This window comes from Halichoeres trimaculatus, unplaced genomic scaffold (assembly GCF_033239565.1).
Source record: "Halichoeres trimaculatus isolate MK-OKI-2021-1 unplaced genomic scaffold, fHalTri1.1 fHalTri1_scaffold_5, whole genome shotgun sequence".
In the NCBI taxonomy this organism is placed as follows: Eukaryota; Metazoa; Chordata; class Actinopteri; order Labriformes; family Labridae; genus Halichoeres; species Halichoeres trimaculatus.
The window spans coordinates 24317758-24341587 of NW_027437183.1; the positions used below are offsets into that span (position 1 = coordinate 24317758).

The 23830-nt window shown below is 45.0% G+C and overlaps 1 protein-coding gene across 1 annotated transcript; it reads left to right on the forward strand.

The window, feature by feature from the left end:
- The first annotated feature begins 4550 nt into the window (after positions 1–4550).
- mn1b (meningioma 1b) lies at positions 4551–21430 on the forward strand. Its single transcript, XM_074670607.1, has 3 exons — positions 4551–5418; positions 5524–9126; positions 20038–21430. Exons 2-3 carry the CDS (start codon positions 5592–5594, stop codon positions 20265–20267), a joined length of 3765 nt encoding a protein of 1254 aa, XP_074526708.1. The 5' UTR covers positions 4551–5418; positions 5524–5591; the 3' UTR covers positions 20268–21430.
- Positions 21431–23830: the final 2400 nt, after the last annotated feature.

A 23830-nucleotide genomic window follows, 5' to 3' on the forward strand; every position in this document is an offset into this window, starting at 1 on the left:
AAGAAGGATTTATATGTTAACTGAGGTGGAATCAAAGAAAACTGTTCAGATATTTTTATTGCTCTCATTTATCTGTTTGTTTATATATTTATTGTTCTTTGACAAGTGACTAGAGAGAGTCCTGCCAACCCCCTTTAGCATGGACCAAAATTTAGAGTTTGCACAAAAGCTGGATGGTTACATCAGCCATGTCTTCCCAGTTAAAATAAGTGTTTGAATGAAATGATTGTGCAGATTATTATTTTTTATTTGTAAAAAAAAAAAAAAAAGGGTTTGAACAAAGGGTGTTTAATATTTTTATTCAGCTTGTTGCTATTAAAGTCCATCTGCTCAAAAATTGTCTTTACCAATAAAGAGGCTGGAGGGCATACTGAACCCTGTGGTTTGCTAGTGATAATTTTCCTTTTTATTTTATTTTATTTTTTTAATATATTTTTCTTTTTTATTTGATGTTAGAAAAAAAAACGTATCTATTTTAAATCTAGTTTTACTAAATCTAATTTTTCTAACGAGTTACTTCAGTTTAGGATTCAATTAGTGATTAGAAGGGCAATGTTAAAAAGGTTACAACTCATCCCATGAGCTGTAAATAAGTACATCAGCTGTAGAGGAAAAGTCATCAACCAGCATCTCATTTTTTTTTATATCTTGGACCACCTGAAGGGAAGCAAAGATTATGACACGCTGACGATCTGCGCAGCTTTTTATTAACTGTCCACTAACTTAGTGGTCTATGGAGGAGTTTATGGTAACCTAACCCACATACTAATTGACAAAGCAACTCAAACTGGATTATGTTGGTCAAAAGTTGATAGCTAGAAATATAAGCTGTCCACAGTAAAAGCACAAAGGATGAAAAAATAAATAACAGTCTTTCAGTATGACTGCAGTAAGGACTACACTTTCAGTGACCTGCAGGTCAAAGAAGTCACACAATAACAGCGGAATCGGTGCTAAAGAGCAGGAAGAGACGCCAGTCTGCTGCCTGAGATATCCGCCTCTTTTATTGTTTGTGGAGGAATGGTCACATGTGCCTGCTGCAAGGAAACCAGTCATATCTGCCCCAGAACAAGCAAATAATGCTGTTTCTAAAAGCGGAGATGGGCAGGCTCGCCCACACACCTCCTGTTTAGTGGCAGCTCGCAGTCGTCTACAGTAGGCATGTATCCATCCGTCCATGTGTCTCCCTCCCAGAGAAGATGAAGGGACGTGTCATGAGTGAGCCCCTGTCATTTAAATAGATGAGGCAACAGATGAAGAGGAGAAATGGATCTCAAAGGGAGGCTTAAGACGTGACATAGCAGGACATCCAGGCATGTTGCCGAGGAATGACTCGATGGTGAGGGCTGAAAAACACTTGGAGGGTGCCAGAAGACAAGCTCATTGCTTCAATACATAACCAGCTTGAACACTGATTATTAACAACACTCTGAAATGTGTCAGGATGAAGTGAATAGGTCTCCAGTACCAAGGGGAATAAAACACTACCACTGTTTGTTGCTGCATTTCCTGCCACAAAAATACAAAGTGGTGAGAGCCTTTTCTCCCCCTCTCTTTTTGGAGGAAGGGGCACTGTGTACATTTACTCCAGTCCAGTACCATGTTTGTGTACAGCCTGTGACCCTCCCCTGGGGCCTGATGTGTTCAGGAGCTTACAGTTTTCTAGGAGAGGAAAGCTATTTTTGGCGTACAGGGGATGGCAGTGATGTCACAAGTGCTTCCTCCTCCTCCGGTCTGAGGTCAGAGTTAGCCGCAGAGATTCTCCTGAGTTTTCCTGTTGTTCTGAGGGAGGTGGAAGAGGTGTGGAGCCAACCAGGGAGGGGGGAGAGGGGGGGGCTCTGTGTCACATCCCCTCCTCTTAATACAATGGTGCTTCTCTGGATGACAGATGCTGCTTAACCCAGCCTGACCCACAGAGCTGTGATGGCTCAGCTGAGTGACAGGCCCATAGAGGATGCACAGAGGCTCTGCTCCACTCCGCCTGAGCAGCACAGGACGCCGTCCCCTCCAAACGGGAAGGAACTGTCTCTTTGGGCAGCCCCCCTATGTAATATACGTCTCTGTGAGGAAAAGCTGAATTAAGACTGGAGGAGGGCACCCTCTCCTACTATCTTGTCCAACAGAGTAAAATATTGAGACAAATTGAGAGCTAAATCACTGCAGAGAAGAGCGGTATTGTGACAGTGCTGGAGAGCCAGTGGACTGTCCATTGTCAGGGAGTCGCCCCAGCAGCAGCTCGGAGCTGCATTTATCATCACTGGGGACTCAAGGGGAAAGAGACCATGCCATCGGTTTGTCATACTTAACTTGTCTGTCTCCACTTGAGAGGACTGTGGACAGAGGCAGGAGGAGCTGGATCACAGGGGATAAATGTTACAGTCACATACATTATCTTCATTTTCTTCTTGTAATGTTTTTATTAACACAATCTCATTTTTATCTGAGATAAAAATGAGCAGATTTTAGCGGTTGGTACATTCTTTTTTTTGTTTTGCTTTGGGTATATCTGTAATGATGCCCAGCCCACTTCAAGATATGAAGGCACTTATCTTGCAAGGTGTCAGCTGACAAAAATAAAATATGTGTGTTGTGGTATTTTTTTTTATAGCAGCACACCACACAAGCAGAGCAGCCCAACATGCCTCTCCTTCTCTCAGAGACAGGTACTCCATGCGATGTCTGCTGGAAAACACAGCCACCATCGAGTCCTGTCTCCTCGCTCTGAGGCTGCTGTCCTCTCAGCTGCAATGATTGCACTCCTACACCTTCAAATTTCCAAATATATATACACACACACACATGAGCTTATTTCTTCTCAAACTCTGCAGTGCCTTGTCCTGACCTGTCTCCAGCCCCAGCCCTGACATAAACCTGAGCTTTCTGGTGCATGGTGAAGTGCTTAACCATTTTACCTCTTTATATTTCCACTTACTGGTATATATACAGGTTTTATAGTTTGTTTTCACACCATATGTCACATCTATTTTTAGATTCAAAAATATTAGTGACAACATTTTCCTTATAATGCCTATATGACATGTGCCATCATCTGTAATGTTTGGCATAATGGTCTGTAATTATCCGTCACTCCCTCCGCCGGCCGCTAGGTGGCACTGTGTCTGTTTGGGAAAAGTCCGTTTGGTTCCCTCTGTGAGCGCACAATGCTGCCTGACACAAGACTCTCCACATGTTCACTGTCCACAGTGCTGGAAATGTGCCACATTCACCCCTAAAACTACTGGTCATCACAAATAGGAATATTCCATGTCTTAATATCGACTTTAGCCAAACACTGGTGCAGTCCTCTAATCTTTTCAGGGACTCTCACATCCAAGGAGGCATTTTAAACCACATTTAAGATATCGTTGATACGTCTTTATCTTTGTGAAGTGGTTCATCGTTGATGTATAAGAAAATAAACGTAAAGAAAGAAACGAAAAGAGGAGGAACTAAATGTAAGGAAGCATAAAAATTGCATCCTATGATATACTAATGTGAGACCAAAGATATATCACCACACATGACAGACAATGCGACACATACCTGAGCACTAACACTACATTTCAGGAAAAAAGAGCCGAAAAAGTAGGTGGCATGATTCATCAAATCATTACAAAGGTCATTCATATTCTTCGTATTAACTTAATGTTTTATCTCACATCATAAAATTACACCACAAACTAAAACCTGCAGCTCATCAACCCACGAAATGAGTTATCCTAAATTTGTGATGCAAATCTGCTCTGATTTAAAGACCATCATACTTGGAGAGAGCTATTGATTATCGGAACCGAAGCCCAATATCATCCACATGATTTACTTCAGATGGTCTTTTAAGGAGGATTTTTTTCCCCTTCCCATTGGGACACAGATCTGGCAATTGGTCCCAAGTGGGAGAGCTTTTCACTTCAGGCTATTTGCTATATTTATAACTTTATTGCAGCATCAATATCAAGTCATTACCAAAGGTTTCTCTGTCAGCACCTGCGTTCGATCACTTGGATGAGGCCATGTAGGAATCATAGAAGAAAACTACAAAGCGTGAGTTTTATAAAACTTCAAGATTTACACTATGGCTGATTCTTTTCAGACACGTGCCAATGTATTAGCAGTACTTTAGAGTTTTCTTTATTTTTATTTTTTTAACATATCACGGAATAAATGTATCGAGCAAAAACAGCACTGATCAGAATGAAATGTCAGACAATCCTACAGTTTTACCCACGTCTGAGGCGTAGTTGACAAGAACTATGAAACAATGCACAAAATGTGTCATAAAATCTTTATAAATATAAAAACGACTATCTGTGAATCTGATTTCAGTCAAAATCTGTTCGTGAGTTTCATTATGAATACGTACAGCAGATGTTTTGGTCAGATCCTCACATTTTAAGTGAAAGCCATCCCTGAGATCTGATTTACACACAGGCTTTACAATTCCATTGACTTAGCGGACCACCTTAAGAGCTTTTGTCCCGCCCTCAAAGCTCTCTCTGCTCCCTCTGATTGGCTGAGACCTCCTGCATGGAAGCGGCTGTAGAAATGCAAAACTTGTTGCTGGTTCCTGTGGACGCGTTGATCTCACACAGCGCCAAGCAGCACAGCAGAGTGTGAGTGTATCTGTAAATCGCTCCCCAGTGCGCTCAGACCGCAGCAGATAGAAGTCGGTGAACGGAGAGACGCGCACGTTTGGAGTGAAACGCATTGAAAGGACTAAAAGGCAAGACGCATGACCGGCAGCAGGGCGGAGGATGCTGTCAAGCCGCTCCGTGGTGGTGGAGTGCGGGTAGTGCGCACCGCGCTGCTCCGGGTTCGGGTCGCGTAAAAGGACGCTCCGGTTCTCCGGTGCCTGGGCTGGAAGCCCGTGTTTGTGGACTTTTATCACACTGGACTCTTGGCTTCACGCCTCAGCATCAGTTGTTGGGATTCTGAAGGACATTTGTTTGAGAGATTTTTTTCCTCTCCTGAAAGCCGCAGAGTTGGTTTTAACAATACCGCTCCAATTGGACTTTTTCTTGTTTCCAGCATGGGACCCTATGCTAAAAGTCGCTCTGGGACATGTGACATTGGACTGGAATCATGAATTAGCGGGCAGAAATGCTCATATTCCCCGTTTGATCGCTCGAAGTCATCCACGTTCTCCTTTTTAGTTTGCTGGTGAGGATTTTATTATCATGTTAATCCCGGAGAAGCGCGCAGAGCAAAAACTTTGAAATATGATATGTCACTCGTGCAGAGTTTTATATTTGTTTGCTTAATGAAAGACAGAAAGAAGAGCAGTGAGTTGCATGTATCGATACAGGAGTAGGAACGCAGTTTACGTGCGTAATTGGACACAGTCGGTCCCCTCTCCTCTCTGCGTCCTTGGATAAGTTGAAAAACAAAAACTGTGTATCCACAACAGAGAGAACCAATGCGGTGAGTTTTGACGTTTAAATCGCTCGAAACAGCCGTTTAATCCTCTTTATGATATAAATATTTTATTCGTTTTTTGTATTTCTTTTTTTCGGTTTTTGTGCACAGACGGAAAAACAGACAGTGTGCCGATGTCTGGCAAACTGGCCGTCATGTGGGATTGATTGCAGGGGAGTATGTTTGGGCTGGAGCAGTTTGGTTCTCAGATTAATAGCAGAAACCCTGGCCAGTCAGAGAGAAACATAAACCAACCGAGACTGAACATGGGCTCTCATTATAAAAGCCCAGGTTTTCACGCCGGAGGCCCACCGGGAGCCGTGGAGCCCGGCATGGGCCCTCTGAGTGAGCCACAAATGCTGGGGCTCAATATGAACATGAACGGGGAGCAGTATGGGGGCTTTCACCCGCGGGGCCACTCGGACATGCATGCAGGTGGAGGACTTCAGCAGCAGCAGCAGCAGCAGCAGCAGCAAGGACCCATGCATGGATTTTTTAACAACCAGCAACCTCACCAAGGGCATCCACATGGCCACCAACCTCACCCCCACCAACCTCACCCTCATTTCAGTGGGAATTTTGGAGGCCCAGAGCCAGGCTCATCATGCCTGCATGGTGGCAGGCTAATGGGCTACAACAACAATGGCATGGGACCACAGCAGGGCTTTGGAGAAGGATTTGATCCTCTCACAGAGGGACAGGGAGGGGATGGCTTTCCCCAACAGCAGCAGCGGCCTGGTAACATGACTGAATTTCAGCATCATGGGCCCCCAAGTGGCAGCCACGCTGTCCCAGCTCCCTGTTTACCTCTGGACCAGTCACCTAACAGAGCAGCATCCTTCCATGGACTCCCTTCCTCCTCATCCTCATCCTCCGAGTCTCACGGTCTAGAGCCCCGGCGGATGCCAAACCAGGGAGCTGTGGAGGGATTAGAATACAACTTCCCAAGTGAGCCTCCATCTGGACATTTTGACGTTCATGTATTTTCCCCATCAGAATCAGAATCCCAGTTACCCCATTTTGGGCCAGGAAGGCCAGTTCCTGGTGGAAATTTTCCTGGGAACCCCGGCATGCCACGGACTCCAGGTATGCAGGGCATCTCTAAGGGACATCAGCCGCCTCCACCACAGCCTCAGCAGCCTCAGCATGGAGTGTTTTTTGAGCGTTTTGGAAATGGCCGGAAGGTGCCCGTGGGAATGGAGCCGGGGGTCAACGCGAGACATCCTCTCATGCAGCAGCAACAACAGGCTGGCTTGATAGCCAGACAGAACTCATGTCCCCCTGGCCTCCCCAGACCCCCTCAGGCTGAGCCCGGCTCTACTAACCCTAACATTCTGGATGGAGGGGTCATGATGCCTGGCCAACACAACCAGTTTGAATATCCCATTCACAGACTGGAAAATAGGGGGCTGCACCCCTATGGGGACCCCATGTTTAATATGCAACAGCCAGCTCCTCCTCCCTCCCAACAGCCCCCAAACCAGAGGCTGCAACACTTTGATTCTCCCTACATGAACATGGCTAAAAGGCCCAGATTTGACTTTCCAAATGCACATGGCAGTGAAGGCTGGTGTGGTGGGATGGATAACCACCTCTCTCCCTCCGCCTACCCTGGCCTACCGGGGGAGTTCACCCCACCTGTGAGTGAAGGTTTCCCACCAGGTCCTCTGCAGCATCCAGGGCCAGAGCAGCAGTCTCTGCAGCAGCGGCAGAATGCAGCCATGATGATCAAACAGATGGCCTCTCGAAATCAGCAGCAGAGGATGAGGCAGCCCAGCCTGCAGCAGCTGGGTCACCATGGCGATGTTCCCCCTGGCCCAATGGCTCATGGTGGCCCCGTTGGGAACATGCCTCAGCCCAATTTTGACAGGGAGAACAGTGGCAGGATGCCCAACATCGATGGGCAGAATCCTCACGTAGCTCAGGAGAACTCCTGGTTCCAAGGGTCCCACCCACCAGGGGAGATGATGTCACGGCGTATAGGTGGAGCAGGAAATGAATCCGGGCCTCATGACATGGGGCTGCAGCAGAATGGGGCTGGGATGATGTTTCGGCCAGGCATGGGCATGCAGGAGCCCATGAGAATACCAGGAGATGGTCATGTGCAGGCTCTCCACTCCCCGGGCATGCACTCACAGTTCAGCGGCAATATGGGCAACCTCTCACAGATGCAGAGTCCAGGAGCAGGAGCAGGGCACCCAAACCCACCAGCAGAGAGGCGACCAGCTGACTTTCCTGCACCTCCAATGGGAGCACAGCCAACTTTTCCTTATGGAGGGGGAAACCGTCAAGGGCCCCCCCACGGTGCTCCCCAGGGGGTGAGCACCTCACCGGGGACATACCCTCCTCAGTCTGAGTTCCCCTCAGGCCAGCGGTCGTCTGTTAGCAAGCTAGGAGCTCTGTCCCTTGGGAACTTCAGCAAAACCAGCTCCAAAGACAGTGTTTTTGGCCAGAGCTGCCTGGCGGCCCTTTCCACGGCCTGCCAGAACATGATAGCTAGCCTAGGGGCCCCCAATCTTAACGTAACATTCAACAAGAAGAACCAAAATGAGGGCAAGCGAAAACTGAGTCAGACAGAGCAGGACATTAATAGCAGCACATCTAATGGGACTGGCAGTGCTGGTCCTGAATATTTTCAGAGCAGCACTTCCCAGAACAGCCAGATGCCTGGCACCGGGAATAGCAACTCTAAGCCTGCAAGTCAAAGCCAGACGGTGCAGGGGGAAGCCAGTGCCCTCTCCCCAAATTTCAACATGGACGCTACCCCATGCAGTGAGGGGAAGGCAACAACAGGGAGTGGGAGAGGGAGAGGGAGGAGAAAAAGAGACAGTGGACATGTGAGCCCTGGAATTTTTTTTTCCTCTGACAATGGTAACCCTGTTGTAAGTCCAGGCCAGCAGACCCCTTCAGCTGGCGTTGGGGAGAGGGGTGGGGGCACGCCCCATGAGAAACACCTCCAATCACCCTCATGGGGGAAAGGAGGTGACCTAATGTTAGGGGACCAGGCTGATCTGATGTCGTCTTTGGACAGTGGCATTCAAAGTGTTGCCAAGTCTGACAGCAGCTCACCTCGAGTTGACTTTCCTGACGATGTCAGCACCCACTACGGCAATGAGGACGAGGTGTCCTCCAGCTCTGACGCAGGAGGGGCCTCCACCACAAAGCCTAACCGCAGCCCTATGATCACCGGCTCACCTAAAATGCAGAGGGTTGATCACGGGTTGATTAATGGACAGAAGCCCCTCAGCATGGGCATTAACAATCACACTACCTCTACACCAGACAGCTACGGACTGAACGCTGGTGGGGGCGCAGGGGCCAGCGGGGTGAGCCACCCAGGCACACCTGGGGCGGAGCAGGTACGCACCCCATCTAGCACCTCTGGCCAGGAAGAAATCCACCCTCTGGAGATTCTGCAGGCCCAGATCCAGCTGCAGCGGCAGCAGTTCAGTATCTCTGAGGACCAGCCCTTGGCCATGAAGAATGGCAAGAAGAATGGCGACTGTCCCTCGCAGAACGGAGACAATGAGCTGGCAGGCTGCAGCCCGGATGCTGGGAAGGGCTCAATGGGCACTATTGACCTTGACACCCTGATGGCAGAGCAGCACGCCACCTGGTACGTGCCCAGTGACAAGGCCATGATGGACGGGTCAGAGGATGACAAGGCCATGGGACCATGGGAAAAAAATAAGAGCCAAAACAACAGCAAAGAAGGTAAATGACAACAGTTTCATACATTTGCTGACATTTTATCCTCTTTTTCTCCTCTCCTTTTCTCTTCCTCTGTGTGTCTCTCCCGTATATTGATACGACTTGATATAATTTGCTCGTAAAATTAGTTTTTTTCCCCTCTTATTTAAAGGTGTATTTTTTTTTTTTTTTTGGTAAAATACATCTTACACATGTCAGGTAAAACGCTTCTGTAAAGAGGAGAGAAGAGACCTTTTCGTCGTGACGTGCGGCCAGAAAGCAGCCGTCTCTGTTAAACTGGAGTCTTTGTGTTCAGGGGGGTACGCCTGTGGGAAAATAATGCATTTCATGGTGGAAGCGTTTCGGTCTTCAGAGAGGAAAAAAGGCGAGATACGCGGTGTTTTTTCTCGTTAAATTGGTCCGTACTGAGGAATGTAAAATATGAATACCAGAATGAGCAGTTTACATGCCTTCTGACTGCACAAAGTAAACCCTGTGTGCTTTGCATTGTATTTTTCTAAGGTTCCTCATTGTTAGAGCACTTCAAAAGAGCAGCTCAAGAAAAGTAAACATTTCCTGTGGTTCTTTATCTCGGTTTTCAGGGTGAACAACTACATTGAGAAGATTAATAGCTTTTTGAGGATATGCGTTCGCGCAGCGGGGTTTCCCTCGCCTTGTTACGTGTTTGTTTTTGTTATTATCAGGGGATAATGCAGGGCTGCTCACAGTGGATTGATTTGAGATTGGCAGGACAGGATTTCAAGGATTACATAGCATGGTGAAATTATTACAGCCGTTCATTTCTATTTTTTTTCCCGAGAGAAGTGTGTGATTTGGATCTCTTTCATTTCTGCTTGGTTTAAAAGTCGAGTTGTTCATAGTTGAACGACTGTTTTTATTTTTTTAATTGCCAATTTAGTCTTTCTAAATGATCGAGTATCATTATCTACCTCTAACATTTTAGCAACTGAGAAATCAAGTGAAAAAGTTTTTCAGTAAAAATATTACAACTTCTGCCCCAAAGGCACAGAGGCAGTTTGTCACGACGAAGATTTTCCGTCTGTTTGTTGGTGATTTAAAATAATTTAATTTGTCATTAAATTGAAACTAAAATGCACATGATGCACTTTACGTCGATCAACCACAAATACGTTTTTTTGTTGTAATAATAATAATAATAATAATAATAATAATAATAATAATAATAATAATAATAATAAATGTAATTTGTTACACAAATAATGTTTGCTCCTATTTTTAATTTATGTTTATATTATATTTAACTGTATGCATTGATATGGGTATTATTTCAGAATAGGGAAAGTTGTAGTCATCGTTAGTTAAAAAAAAAAAAAAGTCAGTGTTTATGAATAAATCATTTACTTTTTCCGTTTACATCAGTACGTTTTCCCCCGGTTTATTTTTGGGTTACGTATTTTCAGATAAAATAGAAATAAATTAAGTTAATTTCAACAAAACCGTCGAAGATGTTGGTTAACGATCCCATGTAAAAATTATAGAAGCATATCTACGGCCAGTCTAGATTTATGGATGTGTATTAACGTTGGGATGCGTGTAGGTGTGGAAAGCGCTCAGCGCGTCTCGAGCGCCTCTTTGTTCTGATCAGTGCGGGTGCAGAGAGGGCGGGGGCGCGCGCGCGGAGTCTCGAGTCCAGGCGTATTGTTTATGTGAGACTGAGCACAGGGTGCCGGGTAGTAACACTAATGCAGTTACTTTAGAAGAGCTCTGTAACTTGTAACCAGCAGCACTGGTGCAGTAAAACCAATTTTGTATTCAGTCAGATAAAAAAAACAAAGTACTGAGTTTGTTTATTTTAACCAGAATAATCAGAAGTCATATATGTCACTTCATTCAGCTTTGTTTTAATTATCTGTGTTATTATTGCTCCCTCTGATCCTCCATGCCAAAATGACAATTTCAAAATGTAAAGCACTTGAGGATTTTTTTTAATGATTTTTCCCCAAAATCTCAGTCACAAAAGAAAGACATTTTAGTCCTGTAAGTAGCCTAACAAAAAAAAAAAAAGTTTAAAAATCTCAAACACACAAGCAAAAAATACATGCAGGTCTTTGGTTATTAGGAAAAAAATCACCCCGTCCATCCAGAAAATGATGAGTAACATCATGACTTTTGATATTGATTAATGAGTTTTCTTCTGAGTCAGAAACCCAGCGCTGATAAGCATCCAGCCACTCACCCTGTTGCTCTGACTCTCTGAATCACTCTAGCACTGATAGCACATTTAACAATGGGATTTCACTAAAGAGCAGTTATTCTACAGTGTTATATCTGCTCCCTTTCCTTTCCCATCCTCTCTCTCTCTGTCCCTTCTCCTCTTCCTTCCTCTTCCTCTCCTCTCCTCTTCTCCTCCTCCTCATCTCCTCCTCGTCTCCTCTCGTCTCTCAGCCCTCCCTGCATGGACACGAGGCATGCAGCTCGGGAGCGATCGATAGCTAGTTAGCACAAATCACGGCTCCTGACAGTTTCTCATTTGAGTGCTTCAGACAGCAGAGATGAAAAAAAGGGTGGAGGTGTATTTGGGAGGGGAGGGGGATTTTGAGATTGAATCTGATGCTTAGGCTACACAGAAGGGAGCAAAATAACATAATAATTTAAGATAAGTCATAGCCCACAGTGCACTTCCATAAGAGCCAACATCCCACACTGCAAAAAATGTCCACCCCCGACCAGCCTGTCGACTTCTCAGCCCTGTGAACAAAACTCTGCCTGTGGGGAGATGGTGTCAGTGACACTAATGTGAAATAAATCAGGCCAATTCATTAGTCCATTAGCATTAACTGAATGTAACTTGGAAAATCTGAAGAGATCATCGTTTTCATTAGGCTGAAATTATTTATGTAATCCCAGTGACAGTGGAAATTATTATTATTTTTTTTACACTTTTAATGAGTAATAATAACATTCTAATTATGAGCTCATGATGATGTAACATGCTAAGACATTTTTTGCAGTGGATTTTTTTCTTTATCAAGGCTCACATTAGTCAGATATATGTACTAAGTAAATGTTTTTTTAACATGGTGGATTGTTTTTTTTCTCTGCAAAAAATATTTTCTTCCTTTGATATAATTGAGATAACTTTGCCTTATTTTACTTTCACAGAAATGTTAAATTCTGCAGATGTTTTGTTTTTCTGAACATTATCAGGTCAATTATCCCAATTTGATAACATAAACAGAGACACGCTCTTCTATTATAGAAGTGGAAGTACATAGGGAAACACAACTGTTTTTTTATACCTACAAGCACAACCTTTCCTTTAAAATTTGAGGACAAGTTGAGAATTTAGTTCCAGGTTGTTTCACTTTATCCAGGATGTGTCGCAAATGAGATTTTATGGTGAGTTTTATTGAAACAAACTCATACAAGATGTGTGTGTGCCCTTTTTTAGGAGGTGTGTGGAGGAAAGTGCAGTGTGACTTAAAGAGAGTTTAAAAAACGGTAAATTGTGTTGAGGTGTGTCTTCCTGGTTCACTTTTGACTGTATTTGTATTTACTAAAAGTTAAAGAGTTTGGAGTCAAAGGTCAGCTTCACTGTCTGAGGTGAATGACTTCATCTCCTGCATCCTATATGAACAAAGTGTGGGCACGAGCTGGGAGCTCTCATCCTCTTGTTGCTAAGTGTGTTTTCATTTTAGTGGAACAAGTGATAGTATATGAGTCACAGATCATGTTCAGATCAGAATCGTGAAGACATTTCATGTTATTTTCCAGCTTGATGTTTGATTGTGCTGCAGGTAAGCGCTGAAAGTTAACCTCTGCTTACAGCTGACGTCAGCTCACCCAGTGCTCCACAGCTCACCCTCACTGTGGTTCCTCTGAGCCTGTTTAAGGTGATGCGTGCTGCACTAATGGCCCCCTTTGGACCCCATGTTTGGCCCTCTCTCCCTCAGTGGCAGCATGTAGCTCAGGTTTTTCACTGTAGCACTGTTTTACACCGCTCCTTCTCCTCCCAAGAAGTTGAGGTGCAAACAAGTAACTCGTCTTGTGTGCTGTCAGTTAATATTATTTCCCCTTTTTAGAAAAAAAATGTGACTCTCTTCCTCTTCTTTTCTCCTCTGTATATCTTCGCCAGAAGCTGACCGTTCATTTGGAAACTCGTGCAAAGTCTTGATAACAGGCCACCAGCAGGCGTAGGAAGTGATTCAGTTATTTTTATTTTTACTTTTTCACCACATGCACCTCTTTCTTTCTTTCTTTCTCTTTTTTTTCATCAGCTCAGTTAAGACACTTCACAGTTGACCCTGCAGAATAGCTCCACTCCTCCCTCTCAGTAATCAGCCCGTAAACAGCTCTAATAATGATCAAATCTCTCTCACTCTGACTTTGACAGGTTTCAAAAAAAAAAAAAGAAAAAAAAAGCAGAACCTGCATCTTATCACAGCAACTAGAAAGCACTTAAATCCGCAGAAAGAGCCGTATTGATATTCCAGCGTGGAGCACACAGTCCTGTGAGACTACCTGCCTTTGACATTTCAGCGCGACAACAACCCCACAAATCACACCAGTAATTTCTATTTCTAAAAAAAGACGAAAGTGATTGGCACATGCTTGAACGTGGAGAAAACAGCTCGGGGCAGTGTGTGTTCTTTACCTGTCATTACAAGGTGTTTCATATTGACGTTTCAACAACACACACATCCACCAAGCACGCCGCACACCTCTGTACTACAGTAATGATAATAATCATGATAATCATAGCAATTAGCATGTGTAATATTGTTTCCAAAGGTGGCAACTCATCCTCGGGCAGCTCCTTTAAGTTGACTTGGTTATTGACAGCTTCATCAGGGTGTGGAAAGCAGCTGGTTTAGGTTTAAAGTGCAGCTTCTTGCGACAATTATGCACAATTTTCACACCAGATCAGTGCTTTTCAAACTTACATCCTCCTGAACAGGATGTGCATGTGGAAAATAAAGCTTTTTTTTTTCTGTGACTGCATGTGACGTAAGTTTGTGACGAAGTGCAGGTTTTGTAGACTCTGCAACTTGATAGTTTGGATTTGTCAGCTGTAGACGTAAAGTTTGATTTATTTCGACTCTGTGTCACAGTCACGGCGTCAGCCCCCCTGATCTCAGGTGTCTCGCTCTGTGGGACACACTCACTTAATTCTAATGTGTTGAAAATATTTAAGAGTATTTACTTGACTTGTAAATAGCGCATGGCTGAAAAAAACGCCCATCATGCATTTAGAGTGCCTGGAATTTAAGTCTGTGTTTGTTTACGTGTGTGTGTGTGTGTGCAATGCTTGCATGCATGTTTGTGTGAGTGAGTGAGTTAGTGTGCATGCACGCTCTGTTCCTGGGCTTTTGCACGACATTGAGCACTGGTGACAGTTAAAGGAAGCCTGTTAAAGCAGCGTGTTTGTGACTGATGAAGGGAGAAAAAGATGAACAAAAGGTGTCAGGCCTTTTTTTTTTTTTTTTTGCCTTGCTGGATTTTCAAGCCTTCAAAATAGCAGCTCATCCGGTGTTTTGTTTTCCCTGGGGAAGGGTGTTAGAAATAAAATAAAACTTGCCTCAGCATGTGGTAAATGTTCTCATAGATGCAGTGGGGGAATGGAAAGCTGAATTTATCTGGGAGGATGTACAGAACAAGGAGTCTCAAAGCCTCGAGTGTGGATGTATGTGCTGCATGCTTCCAAATGTCCATCGTCCCTGTGAATGAGTGCACGACAGAGAAAAAGATGTGGAAGGTGTTCTGGGTTCATATGTTGCCTGGGATACAAGTACAGTGAGAGAGAGAGAGAGTGTGTGTGTGTGTGTGTGTGTGTGTGTGTGTGTGTGTGTGTGTGTGTGTGTGTGTGTGTGTGTGTGTGTGTGTGTGTGTGTGTGTTCTCAGGTTTTCAGAGGTGTAGATGTTGTCACGCTGCCAGCAGCGGTTATGTTATTAGACACACAGGTAGTCGTCAGGCGCCTTTAATTTGTATTGAGGAATTGACAAATGAGTTATGACACTGGAGCAGTTTCTCCTGGGAGACAGAAGAAGAGACTGATGGAGTGAACCAGAAAGTCAGAGAGATAGAGCAAAGTATTTTTTATTCTTTCGTTGAGTTTCACTCATGAAGTGAAGGGCTGGTAAATAGTTTCCATTCGCGTTAGAGGAAGAAAAATAAACCAGTTCGTCATGTAACATCTTTTTATTGCTCTCATTCTCCAGGATGAGTTTTTTTCTTTTCATTGACCTATAAATCCTAAATAAACTCCTCACTTTAATGATTATAAGTAAAACAGCAAAACACCCACTATCAACAAAACAAATTAGCTGTTTAATTACACTGATAGAAATAATCTGTTGACAGTTTTTTGGGGACTGAATTAAACCTTTTTAATCATTATTTTCAAAATAAAAGCTTCTTTCAAATTTTCCTCTAATTTGAAATTTACTGCCGTTAAAATGCAGCTGTGACCTTTCCCAAAAAGGTGAAAAAAAAAAAACTGAGAAACATAGTGTGCCGCAATGTGCTGAAACAAAATAGAGACAGAAGTAGATCAATATGTCACCGACTTGGATGACACGCTGGACAGGTCCTGGACATGGTTTTGAGTTATGAAGGAGGCACTAAATCACTTCCCATGTTCTGATTTGTGTCTGGTTTCCTAAGCACTTCTCGTGGCCAGAGGAAGAGGTGTGTGTGCGCATGTGTGTGTGTGTGTGTGTTTGTGTGTGTGAGGGGGTGGGAATGGGTGTGTTGCTGCTGGAGAAAAGGTAACAAATGCTGGGGGCAATGCCTGCCTGGGCAAGTTTTTTTTTCCCCTTTTTGTTTCAGGCCAGAGAACAGAGAGGAAATTCAAACCAAAATAACCCCTGTGCCCTTGCCTGAGAAATGTGCCCCCTCACCTCCTCCACCTCCTCCCCCCTGCTCCCTCCAGATATCCTCCCTTCTCTGAGGGAAAGGTCACATTACGGCAGCAGGGTGGTGGTGGACGTGCGGGCGGCCGAACTTGCCCAGGGCCCCTTACCCCACCTCAGGGGCAGGATACCTGTACAACCCCTCGGTTAGCCCAGCAAATGCATTATTCAGACTTCTCTTTACACAACTGTACAAAAGGAACATTATTTAATTTCCTCGGTGACCCAGTTTTATTTCTGAGATGAGGATGATACAGCTTAAGGAGACGTTTGTTGTATTTCAGTTTTTAGAACCTGTTCTTTCACCATCAGACCATTTCTCGCCCCGTTTTATTTCGAAATCCCACTTTTCCTCCCCTGGATTGTGATGGCAGTTTTGTGCTGACAAAGACAGAAGCCTTCACACCAGGCCATGGTGCTAGTTGTTATGCTAAAGGAATCTGACCTGATGTCACACACTGTCATAGGAGCACAGGCCTTTGGGTGTTTTTGTCAGCGAGCAGAACCGTCTGATTGGGCTGGTTTGTGTTCAGAGGAGAAGGGGTCGCGCCCTCGGGAGCACCGGGTTAAAGGTGAAGTGTCGTCATGGAAGTATAGCGCTCGGGATAGAAAGGGCAGAGGCCTGCCGCATGGGATTCTGGGGCCTGGGAAATCAATGTGACGGCTCTGAGGAAGCTCACACCAAAAAGGAGCTTTGGAGATTCAAACGGTGTCGTGTTCACTTTATTTTCTGCTTATTTTCTTTAAAGAACATCAAATTTACCTTCTATTAACTTTACTGATAGAAAAAATATAATGCGAGTCCTCGTCGTTATTGCTGAGCATGCTGCTGCTTTAAGAGCTAATTGAAAAAATAATTACACATTTCTCACACTTGCTCTTTTCTTTAACAGCAAGAAAATATGGCCCCAAAGCAGCCATTGTTTACCTCCCTGTGCTGCTGCATGTGTGTGTTGAGTGTGTGTGTGTGTGTGTGTGTGTGTGTGTGTGACATGTAAACCCGTGTCAGGCCGTCAGCTTGCAGACACATTGGTGTCATCCAGACAAGCCGAGCTGTGCGTTCTGCTCCCAGCCTTCATGGCATTCGAAGCTCCACTCATCTCTGTAAATCGTCTCTGGCTCTGTGTGTGTGTGTGTGTGTATCCGTGTGTGTGTGTTAGCTCTGTATTTGAGAATGTGTGTGTAAGCACCGTCACCAGGCACTAAATAACAAAGTACAGCACTTGGGGCGAGAGATGTAGCGATATAAGAGCATCACATTAGCTTCAGTATTTACTTAACACATCGCTGTGGTAATCTGTTCTGGCTGTAATGTGGTTAAGGATATTTAGGTGTGTTTGTAGCTCCGCGCAGCTGCTCGTGCTGTTACTGTTCCCTTTTTTTTTTATTAGGTATTTTCCCCCCTCGCTTGTTGATGCTAAGCACTCGTTCCCCTCAGATGAATAGGCTATTATTGAGATATTACCGTGGATATGAATTCTGCGTAAGTCAATGAACAGCCATAACAAGATAGATCTTATTATATAGAAGAGAAAAAAAAAGGTTTCCCTGCTTGTAAAATGTCATGGTGATTTGGGATTGTGTGATGTAGAATTTCACACCGCCGTTTTTCCTCTCCTGAACGAACACACCGCCATGGATGATGGTTTACAATTTGAGGGCAGTGTCTTGATTATTTTCTGTAAAAACCACATCCTTTGAATCCCCTTTGGTTACCCAGAATGCTCTGTGATATTTTAATCCCGCAGGGGGTCGAGTGTTTGTTGTATTTTTAAAGTAAAGAACTTTTCACATGCTGTTGATTGAAAGGTGTGTCGAAGAAAACAGCAGTCAAACAATTTAAGTGGACTGCAGGCCTCGAACTCCAAGCTGTAGTCGCAGAATTTACAGTTTAAATAAGCGTTTTCTGCACTTTTCCAGTTGTTCAGACATGTGTGATTAAAACTTGTTTTTAATGAGAACTCATTCCTGAGAGTGTGTGCCAGGAAAGACAGTTTGTAACATGGTGTGTGTAACGTAATGTATGCACGTCCGTATACATTTGGCTGTGTGTGTGTGTTTTCTCGTGCACATGTGGAGCAGCAGCTGAGGGCTGGTGTGTGCACGGCGGCGGCAGCAGCAGTGGCTGTTGTGTGTGTTTCTGGCCGTGCGTGTTGTCAGTTCTCTGTGTGTCAGCAGTGAGCCAGGGGAACGCTTGGCTGCCTATTCAGGCCGGTGCGGACCCTGCTGTGCCCAGCTAGCATGAGCTGCCGGCGGGTGCTGGAGGGCACACAGCGCTCCGAAGAGAGTGTGTGAGTGGGTGGGGAGGAGGAGAGGGCTCTGTGTGTGTGTGTGTATGTGTGTGTGGCAGGGGGTGGGGGATCGGCCATGCTGAGGTGTATGACTGGACCCTCTGGCAAATGTTAGATCCTGTCACCGCCGCCACCAACACTGCTCTAAATCCTTATCCCCCCCCCACATGCTCAGCCCCCTCTCACAACACGACTCCAGTCCTTTGGAGGGAGATGGAGAGAGAGACAGACAGAAATTCACAGAGACCAGCCGTCAGAGAGACGAAACAGGGAACAACGGGGAGGCTTGGCTGCCTGACCTTTTACCAAATCCCCCCACTTTTCCATTCCAGTGGTCGCAGCCCAGACAGGCTGGGGGGCAAGCCTGCCTCACTGCCTGCATGTCTGCCTCTCTTGGTTGTCCCAGCCGCTCTGGTCTGGATCGGCCTGGGCTGGCGTCCCTGGATGTGTTGACACTGTGTCACTGCTGCCCCCAGGGTTTGAGAAATCAGAGGAGGAGAAATGAAAACAAGTCGAAAAATGTTCAGGAGAAACAGGAGCTGAAGAGACAAAAACAGGGCTGTGGATGATGTGGTGGGTCTGCGCTCTGCTTCTCTTTCCTCTCAGGTGAGCAGCTGACTGACTGCAGTGTTGTGATCTGCAGCCTCTGTGCCGTCGCTTCTGTCGTCTATCACAGCCTCTCCCTCCTCTGACACATGTAACTCAGCTTGTCAGAGCTGTTTCCTACCTGTCTCTACACTCAGGCTTCTAGATGTCCCTGCACCTTAAAGCTCTGAGTCTGATCTGTGCAGCATCCGCACGGAGCGGGGCGGTGCTTTGCTTTATTGGTGAGGAAATGCGGGGAATAATCAGACTGATTTTAGTGAAGGATCCATAAACTTTCTCAGCGCTTTGAGCTTCCTTCGAGGCAGAACCCACAGCACACGATGCAACAATTCTGTCATAACACACAGCCCCGCGATTAACTCTTTCCTTCTCTTCCCCTGCTCTCTGTGTCTTTATTTCTACCCTCCAAGTCTTCTGCCGTCTGTGTCCCAGCAGATGAAGTGTGATGCTGGGCCTTTATGCACAGTTTAGCCAAACGCTTCCCGTCCTCAATCTTCCCGTCAAATCATTTTTTTGTGACACCGTGTAGTGTGATCTGTCTCCATACGTGAAACACGCGTCTCAGCCGTCAGCGTGGACTCTGCGGTGCAGCAGATTTTTTTTTATCTGACTTGTAATCAACCTGCGTATGGATTTTCCATAGGATTGGTGCAACCATTTAATATGAGGCGCCACACCTTGGTGACACAGGGTCGATACCATGGCACGGTCATTATACCAGTAAATTGGGTCAAGCAGGGTTAAAGGCCAGTATTCTCCACGCCCTTTGACCCTCTGACCAAAGGGGTCAGGCAGGAGCGCTTTAGATTTGCACGCCTGGCTGGGAAAAGAACGTGTGTGTTTGTGTGTGTGTGTGTGTGTGTGTGTGTGATTTCACGTGTGTATGAAGAGGAGGAGTGTGAGCAGAGGAAGCTTTGCTCACAGCCTCCGTTTCAGGTCGCTTTGATGAAGAGGTGGAATAGTGTTGAATTAATTTCACAGTGCAGATTTAGAGTGGGATGTGAAAATGACACTGGTTTAATTAAAAGTGTGTATTTTAAAAAAAAACGCTTCAGCTGCATCAGAGAACGTCAGTTATTTAAGTTGTTTTTCATCTTTTTTTTTTTTTTTAATTATTAAACCATCCCTCTCTGTTTGTCTGCAGAATCCGAGCTGACCCAGAGTAAGGCTGGAGCTGGGGCCCCTGGAGCTGGAGGAGGAGGAGGAGGAGGAGGAGGAGGGAGCAGCGGAGGGAACCACCTGCAGTGCCTGTCCGTCCACTGCACAGACGAGCTGGGGGACAGTAAGGGTCGAGGGGGGCCCGTCTCATCCTGGCGCTCGCTCCACTCTGATATCTCCAACCGGTTCGGGACATTCGTGGCCGCACTGACTTGAACGAAAAAGGAAAAAAAAGCAGGAGGAAGGAAAGAGAGAAAGAAACAGCTTCAGAGACAAATAACGTATGATGAGGATGAAAAAGTGTCACGAGCAGCTCCTGCCTGTTCAGGGACAGAAAGACTGTGACACTCAAACACGCAGACATGACACACACACACACACACATACACACATAAACACACACACACACATGCTAGTACCATGTCTTTTCTGATACATGCAGTCTCACGTAATGACTCTTACATACACACTCGCACACACACGCAGCTGGACTTCACAGCGCGGGCTCTACTCAACAATGCCCACATCTGGAAAACCTCAAATCAATACTTTTTTGTTTTCTTTTATTTTCTTTGTGGAAGAAAAATAAAGAATTGTCAAAGGTGGAGAACGAAAAAGGAGAAGGAAGCGGAGGAGGAGATATTCTGTTGTCAGTGGCTTTGATTGTATACCAGTGTTGAGTCCCATGATCTCATAATCGGCTCTAACGTGTCCACTTTTGGAGACTGTGCAGCTTCTTTTGCTCTAAATTTACACTCCTCTGATGAACGCAGTTATGAAGAGATTATTTTTACCCCTTATTCAAATATTGCAGAAAGCAGAAGTAGAGGAAGAAAGAAGAGTGAACATGCATGAATGTAACTCGACCCTTTTCATTTTCTGGGAACACATTTTAAACACTTTGATCGCTCTAATAATCCACAATTTGGTGCAATCCTCCATCCTTTCTCTCCCTGAGAACATCTCCCGTCTCTCTGTTTTCTTCCATCTTCTTCATACCTCTGCTATCCACCACATGTGCTCAACCGCTTCTATACAAGTCAGCCAATGGGAACTGAAACGACGGAGGTCAAAGGATTGTTTAATAAGGGAATTGAGGAAAAAAAAAAGAACTATTGGTATTGCACATGTATAATAAGAGAAAATTTGCTGTGTGTTAGGCAATCTTGTAATCTTTAAATAAAGCTTCTGTTGAATTTGAATTTCTGAAACAATAGATGGAGGACTGTGACGGCAATTTACGAACTGATTTTATGTTCTCTTTTTTGTTTTTCTTTTTTTAATAATATGTAAAGTGCAGTCGTCTGTTTTCCTGCATATTGTATATATCTGTATATGTTTTATTGAGTAACTAAATAACAATAAATATGATGTTAAAGGTGGCACTTTTGGCTTTTGCTTTGGGTATTTTTTTTTATTAATCAAAGCAACACAGAAATGATTGAATAGGTTTTTTATTCTTCGACTAAAGGAATAGTCAACGTTTAAAAAAGAGTGTGTGACTGTGTGGGTGTATGTGTGTGTATCCTGAGGATCATCAGTGAATTACAGAAGTGCACATGGCGTATTCAAAGTGACAGATATGACAGGGGAGTTGTGGGCTGATGCACAATACCTGACAAGCATGCAGGAGGCTGCGAAACATTAAAGACGTAATATCAGGAGTACGAGTAAACCTGGCGTCCTGCTGGATTAGAGCGCCAACAGGATTAATGTTGTGTACACCTGCACACAGCCTGTATACATAATGCATGTTTATCCTGCATTATAGAAATAACTGATGAGTAAAAAAAAAATACTCTAAACAATTTTTATATTTAATCACAGATTTGGTATAAAAGACTTTAACAGAAAATCTCAACATTTTATTTTTACTCTTTAAATCTGTTTTTTATTTTTCTGTTTTCTTCATCCTCTCTGTTGGTTTTGGCCACTCTTCACCCTGCCCCCACCTTCCTTTTCCACACACACACACCCTCCCTCTCCCCACTCCCCAGGCCCTCTTTGGCTCACCTGCTCTTTATTGGCCATCTGCATGGATGCTTAATGCTAATCAATAACTCCCCTGTGTGCCAACTCTGAGGTGGAGACGTCAATGCTACCTAACAGGGCTAGTGATCAACCTGCATCGCTGCTGTCTAGGATACACACACACACACTCTCTCTTTCCCTCACATACACACACTCACACACGCGCGGAAACTGGAGCTCCCTGCAGGACCCTGTCTGTGTTATTCAGGTGTGTTTGTGCTCGCTGCTGTACCCGCCCGCCTGCTGTGTAGGATTGCAGAGCCTGTTGTGAGTGTGATGCGCGCAGAGCTGCAGCGTTAGCAAACAGCAGAGACTGGTTATGTGAGAGGCTGTCATGTCACCTGGGAGGGACTGTTAAGGGAGGTGGGGGGAGAAAAAGAAGGGGAGAGAGTGGGAGACGACTGGGGAATAAATGCTGATTACACTGCTCACTTTGAAAGCAGAGCTGGAGAGTCCCGGGTAGGTTTAGTCACAGAATCCCACAAATACTGTGTGAGTACTCACTTTGCTCTCCTGTGTGCACAGTTTTTCAGTGTGTCAGTGTGCTCTCTGGGTATTTTTAGATACTTAAACTAAGCAAACATGTAAGGCACTCGGCCACAATTACACAAAGTAATTAGACCTGTCACCTCTCTATTGTTCACAAAGAACACAGTGTACAAAGCAACAACAAGTCCATAAGCACTGGTGACACTGGTGTGACTGGTATTTGGCAACAGTGCAGACATGACTGAGCAGCTATCACTTTATTCATCCAGAGGAATCTCATTTTCAGGGGTGGATCCAGTGACTGTTAGAGGATCAAAAAGAGGTCAAGTGTTCCTCTGTTGTTGTCTAAACCTTAAACCCAGCTTTGTGTTTCATCATGTCAAGGTTCTAAATTTCATTAAAGAGTCTCCTCTCAGCGTGTGTGTGCCAAAAGACTCCTGTGGTGACACACTACCTGCCAGTCTGGTTTGGATGACGTGTTTTAAAGAAGCCTTGGATTTGTGTTCACAGCTTTTTGAGGCAGACTTTTCTGAACGCTTGTGACTTCAGTTCTCCTTGCTGGTGCAGTAACACCAGAATAACTCTGAAACAGGAATCTGTCCCTTTTTCTCCTTCAGGAACAGCAGATCTATCCGACCCAAAGCAGCAGATGAGCTGGCCTGTGAGTTCTCAAAGCATGGAGAGCAAAATAAGAGTAGCCCTTCTTTTTCTCTCCAACATGCCTGATGCCTGGCCACAGCAGTGTGGGACCTTAGCGACAAAGAGGCCTTGGGATATTGGCTCCGGTCAAGATGTATGGCGCTGGACCTTGTCCTTCAATGGGCTCCTCTGCGTGGCGGCCATATTGGGAGGGAGAGTACTGTGTGGTCGCCTGAGAACTTATGTGTTTCCCAGCCAACGTGCATCCAAAGAATAACAATTTCACTAGCCATGAAGACCATCCGTGGAGCCGAAGGGGCCGTGGCCAGAAAGCTGGGCCAAACGCTCTCCTCTCATGCAGCTTTCTATGTACTCCTATAAATACATCTCCTATTTGTATAGAGGCGATATGCATCTTTGGGAAAATACCACAATGTTGACATAAGAGCACCCTCTACACCCTCCCACCCTCCTCCTTTACTGCCCCCTCCCCTCCTCTCTCCCCAAACTTTTTCTACCCCTTGCTGAACCTTTCACTGCCCGAGAGAGAGAAAGAGAAAAAGAGGGAGAGGAGGAAAGAGGAATGAAGGGAGACTGGGAGTAAAAGAAGTGTCTCTTAG